Here is a 16,517-nt window from a genome sequence, read left to right as displayed (position 1 = left end):
GAAAAGACAGGCTCTTCAATAAATGGTGCTGGGAAAACTGGACAACTACATGTGAAAGAATGAAATTTGAACATTCTCTAACACCATACACAAAAATAAACTCAAAATGGATTAAAGACCTAAATGTAAGGCCAGATACCATAAAACTCTTAGAGGGGACTTGCGCAGTGGTCCAGTGGTAAAAAATCCACCTTACAATGCAGGGGGCGTGGGTTTGACCCCTGGTCAGGGAACTAAGATCCCACATGCCACGGGGCAGCTAAGCCCACACGCCACAACTACTGAGCTCGTGTGCCTCAACTAGAGCCTGTGTGCCACAAACTACAGAGCCCACATGCTCTGGAGCCTGTGTGCCACAACTAGAGAGAAGTCTGCACACCACAAGGAAGAGCCCTTGCACTGCAACGAGAGATCCCACATGCCGCAACTAAGACCCAATACAGCCAAAAATAAAATAATAAATAAATCTTTAAAAAAATAATAAAACTCTTAGAGGAAAACATAGGCAGAACACTCTGACATAAATCACAGCGATATCTTTTTGGATCTATTCCTGGAGTAATGAAAATAAAAACAAAAATAAACAGATGGGACCTAATTAAACTTAAAAGCTCTTGCACAGCAAAGGAAACCATAAACAAAACAAAAATACAACCTACAAAATGGGAGAAAATATTTGTAAATGAAGTGACTGACAAGGGTTAATCTCCAAAATATACAAATACTTCATGCAGCTCTATATCAAAAAAACAACAACCCAATAAAAAAAATGGACAGAAGATCTAAATAGACATTTCTCCAAAGAATACATACAGATGGCCAAAAACCACATGAAAAGATGCTTAACATCACTAATTACTAAAGAAATGCAAATCAAAACTACAATGAGGTATCACCTCACACCAGTCATAATGGCCATCACCAAAAAGCTTACAAACAATAAATGCTGGAGAGGGTGTGGAGAAAAGGGAATCCTCCTGCACTGTTGGTGGGAATGTAAATTGATACAGCCACTATGGAGAACAGTATGGAGGCTCCTTAAAAAACTAAAAACAGAACTACCATATGATCCAGCAATTCCACTCCTGGGCATATATCCAGAGAAAACCAAATCAGAAAGATACATGCACCCCAATGTTCACAGCAGCACTATTTACAATAGCCAAGACATGGAAGCAACCTAAACATCCATCAACAGAGGAATGGATAAAGAAGATGTGGTACATATATACAGTGGAATATTACTCAGCCATAAAAAAGAATGAAATAATGCCATTTGCAGCAACACAGAGGGAGCTAGAGATTATCATACTAAGTGAAGTAAGTCAGACAGAGAAAGACAAATATCATATGATATCACTTATATGTGGAATCTTAAAAAAAATGATACAAATGAACTTATTTACAAAACAGAAACAGATTCACAGACTTTGAGAACAAACTTATAGTTTCCAAAGGGGAAACATGGTGGGGGGGGATAAATCAGGAGTTTGGGATTAACATATATATAAAATAGATGATCAACAAGGATGTACTGAATAGCACAGGGAACTCTACTCAATATTCTTTAATAACCTATATGGGAAAATAATCTGAAAAAGAATGGATATATGTATAACTGAATCACTTAGCTGTACACCTGAAACACAACATTGTAAATCAACTATATTCCAATATAAAATAAAAAAATTTTAAATGTTTTATAAAAAGTGTTTTGAAACCATAAAAAAGTTACAATGAACTAATAGTTATAGAAACTGAGGTCAAACGTTACTATAGGCAAACCTTGTTTTATCGCAATTCACTTTATTACTTTTTGAAGATACTGCATTTTTTAAATTCCTTTTTCTTTTTTTTTTTTAAACACTTTATTGGAGTACAATTGCTTTACAATGGTGTGTTAGTTTCTGCTTTATAACAAAGTTGAAGGTTTGTGGCAACCCTGAGTTGTCAGAGGATGGTTAGCATTTTTTTTAGCAATAAAGTATTTTTAAATTAAGGTAGGTACATTCTTTTTGGGACATAACACTATTGCACAGACTGCAGTATAGTGTGAACACAGCTTTATATGCACTGGGAAACCAAAAAATTTGCAAGATGGTCTGGAACCGAACCTCAAATATCTGACGTGTGCCTGCACAAAGCCAAGGGCTGCCTACCATCCCGGTCCCGATCTCCTATCCCTGGTGGTCTGGCCTTGGTGCCTCAGGTGGATGTGAAGTGGGTGCCCAGGGCTGAGCCGGCCTGTTAACACAGCCAGGCCTCAGAAGAGCTGGCTTGGAGCAGGCCTGCTTTCAGGAGGAAGACACCGCCTGCAGTGTGGCCTTCCTTTCGATTTTAAAGAATGACGCGTCAGACGGTCACTAGGAGAGCCAGCTCCACAACTGTACCGGCACGCGGCTTTTTCTAGGGGTGGGAAGTGCCCGACGCCATCCCCTCTATCCTTCCCCCTTCACTCCTACTTAAATTGTTTGTCAAAACCAAAGCTTAAAGGGTTTGTCTCTTGGCCAGTCTGCAGATCCATACTTGGCCTCCCTCTGGGACTCTCTGTCAACCTGCTGACAGGCCATAGTCAATCAGGGTCATTGACCAGGGTTTGCCAGTCTCGCTGGAACAAAGGTGGTATCGACAGATATGGACGCCTGTTTCATCCAAGAGGCGGTAACGCCTGAACGAACCCCAAGCATGCTGATACAGGGCAACCCAGGGCCAAGTCAGATCTGCAGTGGACTTTGGCTTTCTAATAAATGCTTTCACCTACCAGTGCATGAGATGAGGGACTTGGGCCCCAGGCTGTGCCTATAGCAGAAACGTTTAGAACTGGATCTCAGATGGCAGTCGGCATAGGATGGGATTTTGTAGGAATCAACTGTTTTGTCACCCACTCAACAAACATGTTCCTAAACACTCCTGCTGTGTCAGAGCCCGTCCAGCCAAAGGTGAAAAGAGAGCGCTACTCAGGGAGTGTTCAAACCGAGAATATTTACTGTATCACTGCAGAAATTCGTAACAGGTGATCACAAGCAGTTCCTTTCCCTGCTTCTGTGTAATTATTAATGTTTTCTCTAGACCTGACCCCTACAAAGTACTCCAGAGCCCCGCCTGTGGTCTTGAGGGAAGAATGCCGGATTGGGGGTGCAGAAGACACGGGCTGCAGTCCCGGCTCTGTCACTTATTAACCCAGTGATCTTCAGCGCGTCAGTATCTGTACCAGAGTTTCCCCATCTATAAAACGGATACCATCACCTGCCTGGATTCTCGCGCAGGACCACGGTGAGGGCTAAGAAAGCACGACACGCATGTCAGAGCTTCAGAGCTTCGTAAGCTCTCAGGCAGCATTTGCTCACTGGTAATGAGCAACCACTGTTCTGATGAAAAAGCTGCAGCCCCCCGCCTGTCCCCCACGTTCAAAAAAGACGTGGGTGCTGGGTTAGGCCGAGTGAAAGAGGAAGCTTTCTTCACTGCAGAACCTGCTCCAGAATCTCCTGTGGTTGCTCCATTTCCCTGTCCTTCTCCAAGGATGCTGAAGGAGACCTCAACTCCAGGTCTCCTCAGCTAGGAAGTCTCTCGCTCCAGTGCAAAGAGCTGCAGTCACTGCAGTGCCCTTCCTGTCTGTCTCTACCACGGGACACCACATTCTCCTGGTTTATCTTCTGCTTATTTCTTTACTTCCTCTTTTTCCTGACCCCTCCCTGCTGGAGGGTCCTAGGATCTGTGCTCAGTCCTATAAACACTGTCTCCCTGGGGGATCTCATCCAGTCCCAAGCCTTTAAAAAACAAGTTCCATCTATCAAGATGGGATGCCTGCTATAAATGGGCACATCTCCAGGCACCCCCAAAGACTTCAGTACAAAAGGAACCTACTTTAGCCACGTGGGACCTTTGTTTGCAATAGGGTCTTGAATTCCCACCAAAACAACAGGCAAGACTGCCCTCTGCAACCACGAAGCTGATAACAATAATTTTAAATGATTTAAAATAAACCAATGGGGACTTTCCTGATGGCACAGTGGTTAAGCATCCACCTGCCAATGCAGGGGACACGGGTTTGAGCCCTGGTTGGGGAAGATCCCACATGCCACGGAGCAACTAAGTCTGTGTGCCACAACTACTGAGTCTGAGCACTAGAGCCCACGAGCCACAACTACTGAGCCCGCATGCTACAACTACTGAAGCCCACAAGCCTAGAGCCTGTGCTCTGCAACGAGAAGCCACCACAATGAGAAGCCTGCACACCGCAACGAAGAGTAGCCCACACTCGCCGCAACTAGAGAAAGCCCGCATGCAGCAACAAAGACCCAATGCAGCCAAAAATAAATAAATAATTTTTTTAAAAAAGAGTGAAAACTTATAAAATAAATCAATGTTCAAAGGAGTAAAGGCTAAACATCCCAGTGGTTTCCGAATTCCTTTTAGTCTCGGTATAATAAATACCCAAGGAATGACCAAATACACACCCAAGTCTGATGTTTGGGGCAGACTCGACCAATGAAACAGTAGGTTCACCTGCATCTTCTCAGATGCTCTGACCCTTCCTAAAATTCCAAGTTCTTCCTCAAACCTATTTGGCTCTTCCAATACCCTGCATTCTGCTGATGACGTGAAACCCAAAACTCGGGTCACAAGTTGCATCTATGGTTTAAGTTCTGCACTTCTGCCCAGAGAAGTGGCACCAACAGCAGAATTTGAAAAGCATCTTCCCCAAATATCATATGATATCACCTATATTTAGAATTTAATTTTTAAAAATGGCACAAGTGAGCTTATTTACAAAACAGAAACAGACTCACAGATCTCGAAACCAAATTTCAGGTTACCAAAGGGGAAACATGGGGGGAGGGGATAAATTAGGAGATTGGGATGAACATAAACACACTACTCTAAATAAAGCAGATAACCAACAAGGACCTACTGTATAGCACAGGGAACTCTACTCAATATTCTGTAATAACCTCTATGGGAAAAGAATCTGAAAAAGAATGTGTGTGTGTATATATATATATATATATATATATATATGCATAACTGATTCACTTTGCTGTACACCTGAAACTAACACAACATTGTAAATCAACTATACTCCAATTAAAAAAAGAAAAATAATAAAAAAATAATAATAATTTTTTAAAGAAAGAAAGAAAAGCATCTTCCTGAAGAATGGAAGGAACGTGGGGGTGGTTGTTTCTACACGGTGGATTATGGGCAACTCTCCTTTTGCATAACACATGTGCGTTTTCCCAGTTTTCTACGATGGCAATATACGACTTCATAATCAAAGAAAGTAGTTATTATAAAAACGGAAATGTTCTTCTCCATAAGGTCTCATAAAAAGCTTGACTACACAAGTGTTGTTTCTCAGACAAAGAGGTCTCAGTGACCTCAACTCACCTCAGCTTCGCCTGCTTTTCCAATCCAACCACTTTCCGTACCACCTGCTGGCAGAATCCGTAGCACATGAAGAGGACGGAGTTCTCGGCGATGTTGGCAATCAGCGCTGGGCTGGTCCCCTTGTAGAAGCCCCGGAAGCCCACCTGGGAGTAGGTCTTCAGGCAGCAGTCGGTGAGGCCCCTGTACAGGTCGGGGAACGTCTGCATCTTCACCTTCATGGTGTCGAAGGGCTGCCCGGTGAGTACACATGCTGTGCCCCCTGCAACCAGGACAGGAATCCTCGTCCAGCACCAGTCTACAGCCACGTGGTAGAGTGCGGCGTCGAGGACCCATGGAGATGAGGGACAGGCAGCCCACCGCAGGGCTTACCTCTGGGTCACTTCATTTTGACCTCCTCCCCCCTCCCCCGCCAACCCTCCTAGCTCAGTCCAATAAAACTTCTAGGGGTCCTTCATGAGTCTGGCACCCCGCTCCAGCCCTGAAAGAGCTCAACTCGGTAGAGGAGAGGACGTGTGTCTGACAGTCAAAGCCACCGGATGTGAAGGTGTGACGTGTGTTCAGGAGCATTGGTCAGAGGGACCTGGGCTCAAAGCCCGACTCTGCTGTGAAATCCTGGCTAAGCGACGTGACCTCCGAGCCTCGATTCCCTATCGGGTTAACGTGAGGATTAGGATAAGGCTCTAACATACTGGCTGCTACACCACAAGTGGCTCATTTACAGCGGTTAACTGTGCCTGTGTGTGCGTCCACATAAAAGGAAGGGGAAGGGAAGAGTCTGGTGTTAATCACGCTTTTGCCTGATGCCCAGTGGTCCTAATGACTATCAGGGAAATAACAGAGGAATAGGCCACAGATAAAGAAAACAAAGGGTCTAATTAGTCCCTGAAGAGCTAAATGTTTGACCCTATGGGAAAACATCTTATTTGGACTCTACCAATAAATGATTTGTATTCAGACAGGAAATGGATTGAAACTTACCCCTGTTTAGCATAAATCATATATTTATATGCTTTTATACGACAAAAGCATTGAATTGCATTCAATTACTTCGATAAAAATTCTGAATGTAAGGAGAAGAATGAACTATTAAACCCTGTAATATCTCCAGACCCTGAACTGGGTCAGCATTTGGGGAACTGTCTGTCACTGGTGAATGCTTCCACCTCCCCTTGGGCCTGGGACGTCCCGTGCTTGTGTCAGGAAACAGCCACTGGATGAGGTGACTAAAACCTCAGCAAAATTGAAGAGAAGGCTTACATATTTCAGAAATGCAATTTCATAACTTAGACATAATACACAGTTACTCCAATGAAGTTGTGGAAAGTAGAGATGGAGGGAGGGCTGTTAAGAATAACTCCCGGGCTTCCCTGGTGGCGCAGTGGTTGAGAGTCCGCCTGCCCATGCAGGGCACGTGGGTTCGTGCCCCGATCCGGGAAGATCCCACATGCCGCGGAGCGGCTGGGCCCGTGAGCCATGGCCGCTGAGCCTGCGCGTCTGGAGCCTGTGCTCCGCAACGGGAGAGGCCACAACACTGAGAGGACCGCGTACCGCAAAAAAAAAAAAAGAATAACTCCCAAGGGGCTTCCCTGGTGGCGCAGTGGTTGAGAGTCCGCCTGCCGATGCAGGGGACACGGGTTCATGCCCCGGTCCGGGAGGATCCCACGTGCCGTGGAGCGGCTGGGCCCGTGAGCCATGGCCGCTGAGCCTGCGTGTCCGGAGCCTGTGCTCCGCAACGGGAGAGGCCACAACAGCGAGAGGCCCGCGTACCGCAGAAAAAAAAAAAAAAAAAAAAAACATTCCAAAAGAGGTGAATGTCAGAATTTTTAAAGTGGGTTCATAATTTTGACAACCTAGATGCATTTTAATTCTATCACAACAGATCCTACAGTCTATCTTTGATAGAGTGACTGAAGGATATAAAATTCCAAAAGCTGAGCATCCCTCATGGGGTAAAATGCCCTTCTATTGCAGAGACACAGACTGAGCCCAGGCATTCACGGGAGGGTAAGAGGATGCCGAGGGCAAGCAAGTGGGTCCACTGTTGCCAAAGTCAGCATCCTCCGCAGTATGGCATTGGGGGAGCGGGGAGTGGTGAAGGGGTCGGGGATGGTGCACAGGGCGTGGGGGGCTTGATTCCACGGCAGGGTGAGGGGCTGACCCAAAGGCACTCAGCGCGTAAGAGGCCGTGGGGTGGAATCCAGGCAGCCCTTGGTTCCCCTGCTCCTTGTCGTCTCTGACCTGGGAGCGCCCTCGCCTGAACTTATCAGTGTCTGCAGACTTCCTCATGAGCCTACTTTGGCCGATTTCTGGTTCATGGAAAAATACTTCGATCTTCCCTGAACCCATGATTTCTTTTTTACAATTAAGAAGACGACAGGGGACTTCCCTGGTGGCACAGTGATTAAGACTCCACGCTCCCGGGCTTCCCTGGTGGCGCAGTGGTTGAGAGTCCACCTGCCGATGCACGGGACACAGGTTCGTGCCCCGGTCCGGGAAGATCCCACATGCCGCGGAGCGGCTGGGCCCGTGAGCCATGGCCGCTGAGCCTGCGTGTCCGGAGCCTGTGCTCCGCAGCGGGAGAGGCCGCAACAGTGACAGGCCCGCATACCGCAAAAAAAAAAAGACTCCACACTCCCAACGCAGGGAGCCCGGGTTCGATCCCTGGTCCGGGAATTAGATCCCACATACACGCTGCAACTAAGAGTTCGCATGCCACAACTAAGGAGCCCGTGAGCCGCAACTAAGACCCGATGCAACCAAATAAATAAATATTAAAAAAAAAAAAGACGACGACAGGATGAGAGAAGGCGGCTCTGACTGCTCTTGATCTGTTGACTCAGGAGGTCCCACCAGATAAAAGGACAATGGGCAACCGGCTCCCCTGGCCTCTTCACTCCAAGGAGCGGTGACCCAATATAAGAATCGGTGAGGGAGGCAAAGGTAAGCCAGGGTCTGCATCTGGGAAGTATGGGCATTCCAGCGCTCCTCCAGCCCTAGAATCATCCAGGAATCTGGAGAACCAAGTAACCACCCAGGCACTTCCAAGTCTGTCACTTGCCTCAGGCTGAAAAAAGGTGACCTTTCTAAAGAGTGGCCTGCGGTGGCAGGTGCTGTCCAGAACTCGATGGTGCCTAGTGGGGCCAGAGTCCGCCCCAGCACTCGCCCCGCCCACCACTCCTCGGCCAATCCTGGGGCCCCTCCTTTCAGGGCTTTAAGACACAGTAAAAAGTCAGCCTGATTTACCAATGACATTTCTAAGGGTATCCTTTCTCTCCCCCAGCAGTTGTAAGGACAGTAACTAGGATTTTCCCTGGAGAGATGACACAGTGTTATTTTTGCACTCTAAGGCCTCTGAAGGCTGCCAGGCTTGGGGTGGAATCCTGCATATCCCAGCCACATGGCAATGGACGAGCGGCTTCAGCTCTGAGCTGTGATATGTTCCAGCTGTCACCCGGGGACACTCCCACACCATACCCTGACTCATAGCTCTAATACAGCGGGAACTACTCTACCTTCTGCTGTGTTTGCAACACAGTATCACACCTGTATTAAGTGGATTCATTCCAGGGTTAAAGCATGTCGTTTCTGGAGCTACAAAGGCAATGTCTTCACCAGAGCTCACTTGCAGAAGGTATTTGAGGAACAAAGGAGGGGTTTTCTCTGGGATTACCTGCGGCCCCCGCCGTAAGGTCAATGGCAGCTTGGATGGCAGGATTGGATTTCATGTTTGCCCACTCCTCTGCTGGGTTCCGCGGAGGGCAACTCTCACGAGCTTACAATGGGCACCTCATATTCCTAGAAGGAGGCAAGAGTTCACCATCAGTCGGGCCTCCGCAGCCCCCCTTTCTCTAGGCCTGCTGCCTAGCTACTGGACTTGAACTTCAGGGAACCGGGAAACTGTCTCTACGTTGCTCCAAAGGAGGGGGCTCGAGCTGTCAGAGCAGCTTAGTGATCCGCCTCCCCTTCTCCCTGCCCACCACCTCCCCATGAAAAGCACGCAGACCAAAAACCTTGCTCACGTAGCACTGCTACAGCCACAGGTGAGGGCACTTCAACCAACCTTTCTGAAACCCTCAAGAAACGAATGCCAATAAGCAAGCCAACCGCACATCCCAAGCCCCATCAAACCAGTTTTTCAGAGGCCTAAGTTAAACCATCAATCCACTGGGTTCTGTTCCAAATTCAGACAGCGGCCTGAGACCCTAAGAGAAGGTCACAAAACAGTAGCCTGGAAAGGAATGGGTTAGGAGCTCGGCCAAGTGACACACACGCCTGGGTCTGAATGCTTGCTCTGCCACTGGTATGGTGGCCCTTTGGGCCCCTAAAGCTGGAGGTTCCCGTCTATACAAGGTGAAAAATAAAAGTACTATCATTATAATACGAGGGCAATCAAACAGCCACATCGGACAAATACGATGAACTGTGAACACACACCAGGAGGTCTTAGAACAACTACAAAGCACAGCACCAAACATTACTATCATCATAGGCCTTCCAGAACTTCTCAACCATAAACATGCACACGAATCACCTGGGGACCTTGTTAAAAGGCCGATTCTGATGTGATTGGCTTCAAGTGGGACCAGAAATGCTGCCTGCCTTCACCTGCTCCCAGGTGAAGTTGATAATGCCTGGCTATTAACCATACTTTGAGAAGCAACCCCTGGGTCCATTGCGCCCTTAATTTGCTTGATAAGAATCACCTGGGACACTTGTTAAACATTCCAATAACCAGGCTGCTCTCCTGGAAATGTTGATTCAGTAGGTTTGAGCTGGAGCCTAGAAGTTTGGGAAAACCAGGGTCTACTCCTCTACTTTAGACAAAAATCAACCATTGGCAAGGCATGGACTTAATTAATATTGACTAGAAAAGGAGAGGTGTTTCATTCACACAGAATATTAAAATAACCAATACAGAAACCAATTCTGTATGATTTTCAAGCTATGTCACTGACTTAACGCCTGAATAACAAGGAATGCTTTTTATCCATCACACTGAAGACCTGTGTGATCCCAGTCAGGACACCTCTCAGAGGAGGGGGTGGGCAGGCTGGATGACCAATGAATACCAACATCTTCCTAATCAGCAGCAGCGGAGAATAATTTTAGCCACCAAGAAGTTTTTTAACCACTTGAAGCATGTTGTCAATGACTAGACACCAAGAATCTTTACAAAAAATGTTAAAACCAGCAACAGCACAAGAACACTACTTAATAAAGCAACTAAAATTAGACATACAATTAGATGTACAAAACACTGACTTTATGTTACTGATAGACCTGGAGAGGCAGTACCAATTACTAAGGTTGATAAGACGGTGACCATCCAGTATCTAGAGAAGGATATCAGGGTCCTAACCCAATCTCTTCCTTTTCCAGATGGAAAACTGAGTCCAGAGGAAGACAAGGACTTGTCCAAGGTCATACAACAAGTCCGTGGCAGAGACAGGATTCAACTCAAGTCTTGCCTTTTGGGTCTGTTCTATCAAGCAGAGTATTCCCACCTGGCCAAAAAGAGAAAACAAAACACCCAACCCTGCATTTTAGAGGAAAATGGAGACAAGGGGGGAAAGGAGTCACAGACAGGTCACATCCAATGCAGCCCATTCCCTTGGCGGGGGTGGACATTTCTTTCTTAGAAGAGGCACAGCAGATGGTACTGTGTCATCAATGCGAATTCAACCCTTTTAGGCAAGTCAAACAAACACATCAACTCCTACAAATAACTACTTGTAGAATTATTAGAACAGTTAACAAACAGTCTTAACAGATTAACTCAGAAGGGGCATCTGTTTCAAATTACGCGTAGCTTTGGCTTGAAGGAGGCAATGGGGCGTGGAGGCAGCCAGACTGATCAAGTTGAGTTAATTAAACTGATTCGTGAGCCTTCGTACCAACTGGAAGAGAAAAACGGAATCCTTTCAGCGTCCCTTTACCCTTCCTTCAAACTACACCGGAGTCAAACTCCAAACGAAACAACGCAGACCATGTATCTTTTTCATTCCTTCGGGAAATTAACTTATCGTGTGGGAGAATCCGAGGAGGCCGCATTCCCCACTAGGTAACACGAATTGCTCCGGGAAGATTCCAGCTTCAAGGCCGAAGCTGGCGCCCGCCATCCGAGCGCCCAGAGCTGGTGGGGCCCACGGGCGCTGGGATGCAAACCAGTCTCGCCGCTCAGCAGCTGGCTCGGGAGCTCCTGCTCCGGGGCTCGGGATCCCGATCCGCACAAGGGTCAGCTTAAGGAGACAACTTCCAACTTTGTTGTCTTCCCGGCCCTAAACGTTCGCTGACTCTGCCACAACAACCTGCGAGGGTCTCCCATTCATAAGCGCCTCCGCCCTCCCTGCCCGGCGCGGTGCCGGCATGACACTACGACCGGGCAAATGAGGGCAACCTTTCCCGGGACGTGACCACTGCGCGCAGGAGGCGGCGGGGCCCGAGTCTCCATGGAATCCCAGGCAAAGCGCGGGAAGGCGGCGCCCGCGGGCCCCCGGGCACGTGTGCGGCGCGGCGGGCCCGGGACCCCGGATCTCCACCCCGCCTCCCGGGAGGGTCACACCGCCCAGGCGCGGAGGCCGGCCGGCCGGCCCGCCCGCTCCCTCTCCCTCCCTCTCCTCCCGGCCGGTTGCCTGCAGCCCGCGAGCGCCCGGCTGAGTTGCGCTCACCGCCGTGCCGACTGGCCACGTCCTACTCGCGCTCCGCCGCCAGCTCTCGACTCTGGCTCGGCGGCGGGGGCGGCCGCTTAACACCCACGTGGGCTACCGGCCGGCCCTCCGCCCCGCCTCCCGCGCCAGACTGCCGCCGGCAGGCGCCCCGCGGGCTCAGGAGCGACCCCTGCGGCCGGGACGGGCTGCGCTGGGGCCGGGGCCGGGGCCGGGGCGCCTCCCGCCTGCCGGGGAAGCGGAAGTCGGCGCGGTGCGGCGGCGCGCTCGGGCCGGGGGGCGCGCCGGGAGCGGGAGGGGCTGGCGGGGCCGGGGGGAGGGCTGGGAGCCGCGGCCTCCACGTCGCTTTCCTGCCGTTCGGTTCCCGGAGGCCCTCGGTGAGCTCGTCTCTAGTTCGACCTCAGGCGGGGCGGGGGCGGGGGGTGTCGGAGTGAGGACGAGGGACTGAAGTCTTCAGGCTGATTAGCTTTGCAGGGACTCGGGGCTCAAGGCTTTAATTTTATGTTATAATTGAGTGCGAAAGTACTGGAAAGGTAGTGATGAAAAATAAATTTGCTTATTGCTGGTAAAAACAAAACCCCAAACATTTCCCAGTCCGCCCTCCGCGAGGACATCCATCTCCACCGATGACATTTCGGAAAGCACACCCACCGATGAAAACTGTAACTCTAAATGTCCTTTTAGTTTCCAGTGAATTATAGGCTAGTTCTATGGTTCTCTGGAATTTTATTAGAAAGCAGGAGTCTGTTGTGCACCGGGAGTAAAGGAATTTTCTCTAGTGCCCCAGGCAAAGACCCGCACAGCTGGAAGTGTCTTGGTCTATTACTGACAGCTGCTCGATGTTAACAGCCGCGGCCTTCGGAGTGCTTTGGTTCAAACCTCATGGATTTATTTTCCTTTTCTACACCGTGTTTTCTTCCTTAAACCGTGCTATCGTTTTCTTTTACAATTTTCTGCCCTGTTTGGATGTGGTGTTAGACTACGGCCAATGTAACTTAAGTGATTTCGGGTGAGGGCCAGTGACAAATATTTGAGGTGACTTGTGTTAGTCCTTAAACACCGGTGCCGAGCTGAATAGACCTTGGGGAAGGAGGGAAAGGGGGAGGTGCTGTGAAGGTTCAGAGCTCCTGATAAACAAGGGCCCTCCTCAACCCAGCCCAAGACCGTCTTCTGCTGCGCTTTAGAACTCAAGCTTCCGGAACAAAATTTAATTACAGAAGCAAGCCAGGGCGTTTGAGTGACTTGCCCAAAGTGACATGTAACATAACAAGTGGGAAGCAGATCAGGACAGAACCTATGGTATAACGTCCTATATAGGACTAGGACTTTCAGTATCACCTGGCTTTTGCAAACCAGAAAGATGGAGCCCAAAGGAGCTAATTAGGACAAGCTTAGATCTCCTATTACAGATTAGAAAGAGCTGGACTTGGAGCCAGGCCACTTGTGTTAAAATCTCTGTGAACTTTAGTGAGTCATTTAACCCTTTTAAACCCCAGCCATCATGTAACAGTATCTTGGCTTCCTCTGCAACCCCCTGCTGTGGGAGCCTTGGGGGCAATCCAGCATGGGGGCAGGGGAGGGCACTGCTACTCCAGATCTGGGTCTCCCTGAGCTATCAGCTCCCCCCTGATACTTTGTCCTTTCTGGCTTTAGCACCTTCCTCTCCTACCCTCATAAGGGCTGTCCCAAACTCTCATCACTCTCCCCAAGCCTTTTACATTTCTTCTCTCCCTCGCCTCCCCTAAACAACCCTCAGCCTCAGTTCTGTAAACTAAGAAGCAATTAGGAAGCTTCTGTGCAACTCTTTAACCCCTAATCTGCAAAGTTGCCTTTTTGCACAAACTCTTCTCTGCCTGCTGTCCTGCTTGCTGTACCCCACGGCTGGCAATGATGCTGGTGAAGAAACTGAGGCTTAAAGAGGTCAAGTGACTTGCCCGATGTGCTGGTTAATGATACTAAAAGGAGAAATAATTTCACCACTTGAAGCTTTTGGGCCCTGATACCATGTGGGTGTGTTTTAACAAAGTGTTAATTGGAGTGGCAGATAATTCGAAAACAAATTACTAAGGGGGGAGCTGGGACTCAACCAAGTTCATGTTGTTAACTGCTACACTGTACATTAATACCTCCCAGAAGGCCTCCTCTTAAAAGCAAGAGGGTTGCAGGAACCAGAAGTCCTTTCTCCTGGAATAGATCTCCCTCCATAATATTTTATAAAATAACCTCAACTGCTTAAAATCCTTCACAGCAGTGGCCCTATCGGCTATCTTTGCTTTAGGAATAGAGAAATATGTAGATGTAGAAAAGCTTAACATCTCACAGGAGCTCAGGGAATGGATTGGCAAACCACCTGGTTGGCATTAAATCATGAAAGTGTCCATGCAAGCTTTGTCCTAAGGGTAATTCCCCAGCAACCCAATGGCCTCTTGAGAACAGAGTTTTAGAGTCATGCATCACTGCTCTCCATAGAGGTTAGTCAACCCAATGGTATTTCAGATCCAGGTTCAAAACAGCAAATAAGTCAATGCACTGACCTCTTTGCTCCAGGCATCTGTTTGCTGAATTTGGGATTGCACAATCCAGGAACATCAGTGGGGCTGGCTCTGGGATGAGAGGGCAGGTATGACGCAGGTCAGAGGTGAGGGGACAGACAGAGTGGTTACATGGAAAAGGGACCTTTTGCTGTTTCAACAGAATTTCACAATGTGCTGGTTAATGATACTAAAAGGAGAAATCATTTCACCACTTGAAGGCTTTGGACCCTGAAACCATGTGGGTGTGTTTTAACAAAGTGTTAATTGGAGTTGCAAATAATTCAAAAATATAAATTATCTCTGATTCAAGGGTACTTTTAGTTAATGAGAAAGAAGAAAAAAATGCTTTGATTACACAATTTCAACTCCCATTGAACATTCCTGGCTGCTGATGTAACTTATTGAAAACTCCCTCAAAATTTTTTGGAATCAGGTAGAGTATGTATTTGAAATAAACATGGGTTTGGATTTCTGTCTTTCAATGTGGAATAAGGGGGTAATTCGTGTCTCATGAAAGAGTTGTTAGGGCCATATTTTAAAGGGGGACAATTTCTTTTGTCTTTTCCTTGTCAGCTTTTTAATGGTACAAGCAAAAATAAGAAAAAGGAAGTCAGCAAATGTGCACGTTTTATGAGCCTTAAGTTTGAATTTGTAAAATATGTGTTAAAAATAAGATAACACAAAGAATTAGGAGAAATGCCCATAAATGGTTAAACCTTAATGGGTTATCAATAAGAGGAAATACTATGCCATAATTTTAAAAATCATATTCTCATATGTTTTAGTACATATTTGGCTGCAAGTAATAGAATGTCCAACTGTCAGTATATTTATTTTGAATATAAAAATATATCTAGAAGTAGGAAGTTCCAGGATTGATTAAGTTAGCAGCTCAAAAGTATCTGGGCCCCCTTCTCTGTGATTCTCTTCGCTTTTCCTCATGACCACAAAATGGCTGCCACAGCTCTACTGATCACATTCTCACATGCGACATCCAAAGGCAGGAAGCATTCTCCCATACTAACTTTTTATCAGAGAAAAATATTTTCCTAGAAGCCCTCTGTCAAACTTCTCCATATATTTCATTGGCCCAGAACTGGGTCTCATGCTCCCCCAAACATAAACATTGGGAAGAGAATGAAGTTAACATGATTGGTTTAGAACAGGGGTCAGCAAACTTGTTCTGAAAAGGACCAGCTAGGAAATACTTTAGGTTTTGCAGGGCATACAATCTCTTGCCTCTATTCAACTCTGCTGTTGTAAAGCAACAGCCATAGACGCTGCCAACAGATAAGTGTGGTTGTGTTCTAATAAAACTTTATGAACACTGAAATTTGAATTTCATATACTTTTTACCTGTCACGAAATATTCTTCTTCTTTTAACTTCTTTCAACCATTTAAAACTGTAAAAAACAGAAACAAGCAATAAAAACCATTTTGTATGGTTCGTGACCATAAAGAAGTAAGTGGCAGTCTAGATTTGGCTAGCAGGCCATGATTTGTCAACCTCTGGTTTATCCTCTTGGGAATAAGGAGAGACCCACCTTCCCGGAGACATCACCACTGCAGACCTTAAAAAAGCAAAATAAAATAAAGCAGGGTTCTATTAGGCAATCAAGAAGGTCCCCTACCGTGTATTTAGGATATGGAAGAATGCTCAGGATATAAATTTTAGAAGGCAGATTACATGTCAATATGGACTGGATGATCCCAACTAATCCTGCCCGTTGAAACCCCCGCTCTTCACCAAGACCTGTATTAGACATGGCTCCTCAAATGCCTTTCCTGGTCCCTGGTCCTCCTAAACAAATTAGATCACTGCTTCCTATCAAACTTTCCTAACAAATTTAGCACCGATCATGTGCTAGGCTCTTTGTCAACCCAAACTGAGTGCTGGAAATACAGAATGAAAGAGACAATGGCTAGCCT

At 47.2% G+C, this 16,517-nt stretch overlaps 1 protein-coding gene across 2 annotated transcripts in view; it reads right to left on the bottom strand.

The window, feature by feature from the left end:
* SLC25A15 (solute carrier family 25 member 15) overlaps window positions 1–12,181 on the bottom strand; it is an 80,163-nt gene extending 67,982 nt beyond the window's left edge. For both annotated transcript variants that reach the window (XR_009559763.1, XM_030882427.3), the window contains exons 1-3: window positions 12,057–12,181; window positions 9,059–9,183; window positions 5,389–5,647 (exon numbers count right to left, since the gene is read on the bottom strand). Coding sequence is in view for 1 of the 2 variants with exons in the window: in XM_030882427.3 (XP_030738287.1) it covers window positions 5,389–5,647; window positions 9,059–9,113 (314 nt within the window). In the remaining variant the exon portion in view is untranslated. The remainder of the gene's footprint in view (window positions 1–5,388; window positions 5,648–9,058; window positions 9,184–12,056) is intronic.
* Window positions 12,182–16,517: the final 4,336 nt, after the last annotated feature.

The sequence above is a fragment of the Globicephala melas genome, chromosome 18, assembly GCF_963455315.2.
Source record: "Globicephala melas chromosome 18, mGloMel1.2, whole genome shotgun sequence".
Lineage (NCBI taxonomy): Eukaryota > Metazoa > Chordata > Mammalia > Artiodactyla > Delphinidae > Globicephala > Globicephala melas.
Note: the sequence above shows the minus strand (reverse complement) of the source record. Positions and strands in the feature narration are given on the sequence as shown.